At 31.3% G+C, this 10,216-nt stretch overlaps 1 protein-coding gene across 1 annotated transcript; it reads left to right on the forward strand.

Annotated features, from left to right (window-relative positions):
• Positions 1-8,232: 8,232 nt before the first annotated feature.
• On the forward strand, positions 8,233-9,771 carry LOC145074406 (Late embryogenesis abundant protein (LEA) family protein). The gene is made up of 3 exons (XM_079020785.1): positions 8,233-8,426; positions 8,560-8,670; positions 9,437-9,771. Exons 1-3 carry the CDS (start codon positions 8,319-8,321, stop codon positions 9,635-9,637), a joined length of 420 nt encoding a protein of 139 aa, XP_078876911.1. The 5' UTR covers positions 8,233-8,318; the 3' UTR covers positions 9,638-9,771.
• Positions 9,772-10,216: the final 445 nt, after the last annotated feature.

A 10,216-nucleotide genomic window follows, 5' to 3' on the forward strand; every position in this document is an offset into this window, starting at 1 on the left:
GCCTCGTGTTTAAGGATCTCAGAACAGCCGAAGATTTAGACTACAAATCATTTCAACATTATGAGTTAGAGGTAATGATGTTTTATTAGACGCTTAACATTCTCTGTTTAATGATGTGTGTTATTAGACGTTTAACATTGTCTGCTTAATATATTGTTTTTGTCCAATACATTAGAGGTCTGTATGAATTTTTTTTTTTTATTATATTGTTAATTACACTTGAATATATTGGGTCAAACACAAAAAGCTTTTAAATAGCAAAATGAATAATGATCATATGTGATAAATTCGCAATATATCAACGGAATAAATAATTAAACAAATGGTAATTTATGATTTTTTTTAGACAAGCAAAATAAATAAATAAAAGTTTAGTTAGTAAAATAACTTATTTATTGATACTATTTAAAAATAATTAAAATAATATTAATTAAGTATGAAGATTTGTAGGAACAAAAGTAAGAGGATATTTAATTTCTCAAATAATATTGGTTGATTAAGAAATTAAGGTAATTAATTAGTTTTTATTTTGACTATTTATATAGATTAAATGTAAAAAGGAAAAACTTTTAAAATTATGTAAACATTTTTAAGAATAATTTTTTAGGTTATAAATATTTTTCGGGGAAAACTGCAATAAAGTTCCTATGTATTGCTTGTATAATCGATTTAGCCCTTATATATATATTTTTTGCAATTTAGTCCTAAATACCTGTAAACGTAATCAAAACGGGATATTTAATAGGTTAGCCTGTATCCCACCGGTATTTTGCGCATGTGGCACCTTATGTGTACAAGTGAGTTTTACCCTTCCATTTCCACTGCATTCGACGTCTGGTAAATCGATTGAGAGAAAAGTTAGGGTTTTTAGAGAGTGATACACGAAGGAAGTAAGGTTTTACTGAGAGAAACGAAGGTAAAACCCAATGGTTGTCGAATCAGAAGAAGTTCGCCATGAGTCATCTGAAGAATACGAAGATGATGAGGAGGTGCTCGATACGGAGCACATAGATGTGGAAATGGAAGAAGATGATTTCAAGACACAGGGTAAAGAGAGATGCAAGGATGCTTTCCTTAACTTCAGTTCTGATTATGAAGATAATGAAGTCGATGAAGACAATGACTTAGTTGATGAAGATGAAGAAGGGTTTGGTTCAGAAGAGGAAATCGATGACACAGCAGGGGCTAATGATCTTGATTTGGGAGATGCGGTTGGTGCAGGCTTCCCCATTCACGACCCATCAGTTAAGTGGAATAAGATGAAGCCCCTTCTTGGTGAAAGGTATGAATCACCACATCAGTTGCAACAATGTCTCACTAATTATGCTATTAAGTCAGGGTATAACATTAAATTTGCGAAGTGTGACACTGTGAGATTAACTGCCAAATGTGGTTCTAAGATGAAGTCTCAACCCTGCCCATTCAGAGTTCATGCTTCCTGGATGACTCAAGAAAGGTCTTTTCATATTAAAACCTTAGTCGATGAGCACAAATGTGTTAGAAATTTCAATATTTCAAATTTACTGAGTCCCAGATGGCTAGCAAGACACTTTTTGAAGGAGTTGATAATGAAACCTAACTTGAAGTGTAAGGAGATGCAATCAATAATTAGGACCAAACTTCATTGTGGTGTGTCTTGGTCTAAGGCTTACAAAACAAGGTGTAGAGAAATGACCATTATAGATGGTAAACTCACAGAACATTATGCTAGGGTGTGGGACTATTGCCATGAGTTACTAAGGTCAAATCCTAGTAGCACTGTCCAAGTTGGTGTCACTGTAAATGCAGATCAAACAACATACTTTCACAGGATGTATTTGTGTTTTAAAGCAATCAAGTAAGGTTGGAAAATAGGGTATCGTAGGGTAATTGGTCTAGATGGATCTTTCTTGAAAGGGACATCTAAAGGAGAATTACTCACAGCAATAGGGAGGGATGCAAACAACCAAGTTTATCCAATTGCTTGGGCAGTTGTTGACATTGAAAACAAAGCTAATTGGAAATGGTTTCTGGAACTGCTCACAGAGGATCTTAATCTGCTAGATGGAGGAGGGTTTACTGTAATTTCTGATCAACATAAGGTTTGTAATTTCTTAGCATATTTATGATTTTTCCTTAACATCATCTTATATGTTTATGTATTCATTAAATTGTAGGGATTGCTTGAAGCAACCAAGGAAGTCCTACCAAATGTGGAGCATAGACAGTGTGCAAGACACATATATGCTAACTTTAGGAAGACCTATTCTGGAGTGGAGTTCAAGAATATGTTTTGGGCAGCTTCCTTATCAACTGTAGAGAGTGGATTTATGAGGAAAATGGATGATATAAAATAGGTTCATCCAAATGCTTATGAACATTTGATCGCAAGAGATCCTCACACATGGTGCAGGGCATTTTTTAGGACTGATGTAGCATGTGAGGCAGTTGAAAATGGCATTGCAGAGTGCTTCAATGCCATCATATTGGATGCTAGAAAGAAACCCCTTCTAGCAATGTTTGAAGAAATTAGGTTGTACATGATGGATAGGTTCTACCATATGTTACAAAAGGCAGAAAAGTGGGAATCAGTGGTTTGTCCAGCTGCTATAAAAAATGAACAAGTTTGGAGAGGATTTGAGGTTTGTCTTAGCATTTTTATTGTTCCTTGTTATCATTATTCTAATTTCATTGTTATGATTTCATTTAGTAATGCCATTGTAGGAATTGGAATGTGAATCCAAGTGGACCATCTATTTTTGAAGCCAGAAATGGATTAGAAGGGTACGTGGTTAACTTACAAAGCAGAGTGTGCAGCTGTAGGCTTTGGGATATCTCAAGAATTCCATGTGTACATGCACAGTGTGCAATATTATTCACTGGACAAGATCCTGTTCATTTCATAAGTGAGTGGTTTAATGTGGACAGGTTCAAGGCCATATATGCAAACAATATACTACCTGTGAATGGTAGAAATTTATGGCCTAGAACATCATACATAAAGCCTCTACCCCCTTTAGCTAGAAGAATTCCAGGGAGACCAACTCTAAAAAGAAAGAGGCATGCCACTGAATTTCAAGACAAATACTCACAAAATAAGATGAAGGTTACTGGAATAGGAAGGACAGTCCAATGCAAAAATTGTCTTCAAAGGGGTCATAACAAGGCATCCTGTAAGAATCCCAAGGTCACACCAGAACCCAAACCCAAGAAAAAAATGGGTAGACCAAGATTGGATCCTGATATCAGTCATTGGACTAGAGGTGGTGTAAGAGGTGGTGTCAGAGGTAGTAGAGGTGGTGCAAGGGGTAGCAGAGGTGGTAGAGGGGGTAACAGAGGTGGTGTAGTGGGTAACACTGGTGATGTAGTGGCTAACAGAGGTGGTAGGGGTAGTAAGAGAGGTGGTAGGGGTAGTAAAAAAGGTGGTAGGGACAGTAAGACATCTGTTGGAATTGAAGGTGGTGGAGTGGCTGAAGTTGAAGGTGGTGGAGTTGAAAATGAGGATGACACTATTCCTGAAAAATATTTAGTCCATTTATGGAAGGCAATGCAAGATTTGAAACTATCAGGGTATTCAACTGAAGAAATTAAAAAGTCACTTAGTCTGAAAGATTCACATATGAAACAACTCAATGATTACAATGACACTATTGAACAAGTTCTTCCTATGTCTATGGTAAACCCTCTATATTACCTTAACGTTTACATTCATTTATGTTATTAATTGCTTGATGTTTTATAGGAAGAGGAGTATCCACCTCAGACTGAGACACAAGATGGGGCTGAAGAAATTATCCCTGAGACACAACCAGAAAGTGAGGAAGAAGAAGAAGGCATTAATGACACCCATGAATTACCAGTACACCTTAGGATTGTGAAAAGAAGAAGGCCCTCTGAGAGGATTGTTAAAACCAAGCTGAAGAAGATGGGATGTGTTGGGACTTCTTCAAATTCAGCATTGGAGTTGGATTAGGGTGTTAGGGTGTTAAGGGTAGTAAGGGTATTTTGGTACATCTTTTGTGAATGCTACTTTTGTGCATCTTTTGTGAATGCTACTTTTGTATATTTTTTGTGAATGCCCTTAAATTACTGATAACCATATTTTGTACATCTTTTGTAAACACATTGAAACATTGTGAATGCCCTTAACATGGTTGGTAATGACATATTGGAGTTTGTTGTTTAATTATTTTAGCCACATTGAAACATTGTGAATGCCCTTAACATGGTTATATTTGTCAAGTGTACACCATTTATGCAAACCAAGAAGGGCACCAACAACACCTCTGTAGTAAGATCTTGTTATTGATCTAAATGATTCTTGACCAGCCTAACAAATAGATAAAGAAAAAAGACGAGATTTTTTAAGATTTCTTGTTATAATAAATGTAACAAGGGAATAAGGTATAGAAGAAAAGAAGGAGACAAACTGTGTCCCAGATTTGGAGCTTTATTGGTTTGTTGTCAATGGTGATCATTTTAGTCCCAAATTCAACACCAATTGTTAAATCATGGTCATATTTGTCAAGTGTACACCATTTATGCAAACCATAATAACATATTGCCATTTCATTAACCAAAACATTACATGATCCACAAGAACATTTATCTATTACATCATGATAACAAACCAAAAGATTACATCATCCCTACCATACCATAATACCCTACAACTTACACTAAACTAAGCATACATCATCCCTACAATGAAACAAACGAAACAAACCATCATCCACTTGCAGAATCCAAATTCATTACTAGGCACATGTGTATTATCACACATTGCAATTTGATTATCAGGTTCAAGAGCATTCGCAGGGGCAATAGGGACATCAACATTCACAGGGGCAATAGGGCCATCAACAGGTATTTCACCTTCATTAACAAGGTTATTAAAAGGAATAGCTACACCCCCATTAGCAATAGCTCCTAACTCATACATTCTTTCTTTATACCACTTATTCAATAGTGGTGGGTCAATCCAACGAAAATACCCACAGTCCTTCTCTTCATCCTACATAACATAGCAAGATACATGTGTTTAACATAGAAAAATGGGAAATTTAGAGGATTAGAAGAATTTGAGTGAGATTTGAAGATTCTATACCATGTAATTTGGGCAACCAAAAAACCTCCGACCTGGATTCTTTCGAGTCCATGATGTCCACATTCCAACCCTATCTCCACAATAGCACGTTTTGATGTTGGTGCTTGATGAACTCGACATCGATTTCCTGTTGCCAATTTGCCATAATCGTTCGCTCCTTTAACTGGAGAATGAAGAAGACGAGCTCGATTCAATGATTTAGCCCTCTTAAATGGCACGTAGGATGTTATTTAACATGATGACTTCCACGTAAGCTGCCACATCAGTTAGATACCGGCTAACCTATTAAATATCCCGTTTTGATTACGTTTACAGGTATTTAGGACTAAATTGCAATATATATATATATATATATATATATATATATATATATATATATATATATATATATATAAGGGCTAAATCAATTATACGGGCAATACATAGGGACTTTATTGTAGTTTTCCCTATTTTTCGGGGACTAACTTTTCAAAATGTTTTAAAATTATTAAGTAACCGATTTTTGGTTTAAAAATATAACAAACTCATGTTTTCTATAATACAATTTAAAATATTGGCAAAAAGTGTAAAATTTAAAAAAGATGTGACATATTCAACCTTAAATGTTGGATAACTATACAGAAAATATGAAATGTCGGATAACTATACAGAAAATATGAGTCGATTATCCTTTTAAAGTATAAAATATATTATTTGACAACTTTAAGACATTTTAAAAAGTTAGTTTCCAAAAAATATTTTTGTAAACAACTCAAGAAATTTCAAAAAAAAAAAAAAACCAGTGTGTTTGACTTTCTCACACTTAAGAAAACATAGGTGGTATCATGTTTGTAATTGGAACTCTAGTAATTATTCTTGTATGTTTTATATGGATATCGATAGATAAAGATCTAATTATAAGGGGATTTTCTAATATGTGACCTAATGACATATATAAGAAACATTAATTGAAGTATTAATTATAAGAAATATTAACATAATTGAATGTGATAAATATTAAGTGTGTGTAATAATATTATAACTAAATGTAAAATACATTAATTATAAAGAATATTGATTAATGTTTTTATATGTACCTTTAGGGCACATATTAAAAAAACCCAACTATATATTAAATAACTAGTTTATTACTAATAAGAACCACAATTATAAAATTAATTAAAATTTCATATTAAAAAATCAAAATTATTAATCAATTATTTTAAATAAATTATTATTTAAGAGATATATTTTTAGTTATATAAAATTATAATCGTTGATTTAAATAAATACGGGAAGTAATATCACCTTATAATTTGTATTAGTTTTATTTTATATTTTAATATAATGTTATTAGTTTAATTTAATTAAAATGAAAAAGTTAAAAATTTAAAACTTTAAAATGGAGAATCAATTATTAATTTAATGTAATTAGAGTGAGAAATTTGAAATTTGAAATTTAAAATTGATAATTAATAAGTTGACAAGTGACATGATATGTAACATATAATATTAATGAAAAGTTCTAATAATATCATATTTGTCAATAAAAAATAAACATATTCATTTATTAGATTATGGAGATCTCTATTGCAGTTAAAGTAAAATTCTAAATACCATATGGTTTGTTGTTAAGTATGTTATATGGTTTGTTGTTAAGTATGTTCCACTTGGGTCCTTGTTACATAAATTGATTTAAACTGTATTTTCTTTTACGTAATTAATTTGTTTGCATAAAAATATTTCGTAAACAACTCAAAAATTTTCAACAAACTATTTCTCCTTATTTTCTTACCCGGTACCAAACGCATTTCAGTTAACATGCCCGATACCCACCTCTAAATGAACTTATATAGCCATGCTTTGATTTATTTAAAATATTACATCAACGGGGATTAAGTTTAATAACTTTTATCTATCGGTAGAAATTTTCAAATAATATTATAGATGAACAATTTCAAACATTTTGGGATTAATCAAACAAAATAATAATATCGAATAAAATAATTCCTTAAGGGTTGTTTAATCTAAGCCCAAAGTTATGATCATGTAATAGCTATTAGGCTTGGTCTTGATTAAAACTTGTAACCGGAATTTGGGCTTGGACCAAAGCCCAAAGGCATGCCGCTGTATGTTTTCGTCATCCCTTCGTCATCTACCGAATAAGATAACACAAATTTTAAAATTTGTTTTTGAACCATAATCTTTGTAAGATAGTTTCCTTTAAATGGTAAAATACAGTTTAATGAACATATAAAGAAAACAATGATATATGAGTAAAATTGTATATCATTTGATTACCATCGTCAATATGATTTAGGGTTGTTTGACATGATTGGTCTGAATTTTTAAGTGGACGGAGATAGCAGGGTAAGGAAAAAGAGAGGCAATCGTGTGAAATAGAAAGAGAGGAGGGAAACAAGTTTGCTGAAAGAATTTGAGTCTTTTCAGTATATGTTACTTTTTTTTTTTATTTAGATACAAGCCATTTTAAAAATTAAAAGAGTGCTGAACAATTAAGATATAAAAATTAAAAAATTATCAAATGACTTTGAATCTGAAAAATTAAAATTTTTTTAATTAAAAAATTAAAAAGCTATCAAACAGTACATCAATTTTTTATAAATGATGAAAAATTGTGAATATTGGTTTATATTATTAAAAGTTCAAGTAAGATAATTATTTTCTAACCACACATCATAATACCTGTTAGTTAACTAGGTAACAAGTACCAATGGGCCAATGGCCTAGTGGTATGGAGTGACCATCTCATATGAGATGTCAGGGGTTCAAGTCTCAGTGGAGATATATGTGGTTATTTAGGAGTAGATTAGTTAGTTTGCCGTTTCATTAAATAAAAAAAAAAAAAAAAAAAAAAAACTAGGTAACAAGCTTATATGATAATTTTTCGTTTTACGTGTACCCAATTTCAAAATTGTGAATTATATACTTTGGAAAATTGAGAATAAAATCACTTATATTAATAAATAAATAAATAAGTCTAATTATATACCATACAATAAATTTTGGTTGTTTATCCACAATTCTCTTAGAAACGAAGAACAAGTCTAACAATTGACGGTTTTACTCTTTTTTCGTTATTGTATTTTAATTTTAACCACAAAAGGAGCGACAGTTTGCTTTTTCATCTCTTGAGTTTCTTTCCATATATGCAAAAAGAAAAAAAATATATAGAGCTCAATTTGGAAAAATTTAAAAATCCATTAACTGAAAAGAGATAATAAGGTGAAAAATGGCTGGAGTCACAGCAACAATGGTCCAGACCACCCGCGTTATGGTTCGCACCGCATTGGGTTCGAGAGTTTTTGGCTCCAACCCTACACTAATTACCCACCCCCAGGTCCTTTTAATCTTTATCTTTATTCTCAACATTTCAAAACTCAACATACATTTTGCTTCGATTGATTTCTTTTATTATATTTGGGAAATATATGAATCAGATCAAATATATAAAACTTGTAATCAATTAATAGGTGCGATTTGTGTCGTCACCCTCGCCGTCGGATACAGCCAAGCGTGCTATCGACGAGCTGAAAAACGCTGGGAGCCAAATTAAAGAGAAAACAGCTTCTCACGCAGGCTATGTAAGCATTTCAATTCATTTTCTCACTCAAACTTTTAAATATTAAATATCTGTTTGGGATAGCTTTTGAAAATAACTTATTAGCTTATTAGTTTTTTAAAAAACAAACAAACTAAAAAACAGTTTTTTGAATCCAAATATTTTATAAAAACTGTTTTTCCTAAAAGCCATAAACTAATAAATATTTTTCATAAAAATCACTTTTATGATAACCCAAATACACCCTAAATTATTCCTTTCATATATATATATATATATATATATATATATATATATATATATATATATATATATATATATATATTATCTCCGTACCAAATTAATAGTTCAATGTTTATAAGTTTTATCAAATAATATATAACACAAATAAAAATATTTAAGGTCAAAGTTGAATAAGAACGACTTCAAAAATCAAAAGTGGACTATTATTTTGGAACGTAGGGAGTATATATATATATATATATATATATATATATATATATATATATATATATATATATATATATTACCTCCGTCCTAAATTAATAGTTCAATGGTTATAAGTTTTATTAAATAATATATATAACACAAATAAAAATATTTAAGGTCAAAGTTGAATAAAACGACTTCAAAAATTAAAAATAGACTATTATTTTGAAACGTCGGGAGTATATATATATATATATATATATATATATATATATATATATATATATATATATATATATCTCGCATAAGTCGGCCCTTTTATTTTTAATATTAAAAAATTGACATGATTTTGTTACAAGGTGGCGAATCAATCGAAAGCTGCCGCCGGAGCGACAGAGAACATTACCGAGAAAGCAAAGCAATCAGCACAAGAAGCTTGGAGCGCCACTAAGGACGCCGCCCAGAAAGTGCAAGATACAGTGGTTGGAAAAGCCGAGGCGTCTGCTGATGTTGTCAAAGATCATATCGAAGCTGCAAAACGCACCATCAACACCAAATAATTAAGATTGCATCAAATATTGTTATTTTTGGTGCACTTTGTTTAATATTTTAAATTTATATATAATAACTACAATGAAGCTTACGAGGAGGTATGAGGTTGAACTTAGCCACCCCTCGATGGTGTTTGTCTATGTATTTTACTTCTTCTTTTTTATATGTATATATACTAAAAGATTGCTCTAAATTCTGATTTATAATAACAGTTTGTATATTATTAAGGGATAATAATTTATAAAGATAACAAACGTCTTTTTCGTTTACTCATTTTCTTTACTTTTGTATATATTATTTAACCATTGAACTATCTTTTTATGTGTTCAAAGAATATCATTACATATATAATTAAGAGAGAGAGGATGTCCTTAAGTACAATACATTTTAGGGGTTTTAGGTATTGGCCACATCTTTTTTAAAATGTTATCACTTTTGGTCCTTGTAATTATAGTCTTTGCTGTTTTGGCCGATTTACTTTTTTGAAAGTGGAGTTTGGCCGATTTGCTGTTTTGGCCGATTTATTTTTTTTGAAAGTGGAGTTTGGGCACGTGTTGTCTTTCTGTGTTCGTCTGACTTATTCATTC

Source organism: Lactuca serriola, chromosome 9 (assembly GCF_051521515.1).
Source record: "Lactuca serriola cultivar US96UC23 chromosome 9, Lser_US96UC23_V15, whole genome shotgun sequence".
Taxonomy (NCBI): Eukaryota; Viridiplantae; Streptophyta; class Magnoliopsida; order Asterales; family Asteraceae; genus Lactuca; species Lactuca serriola.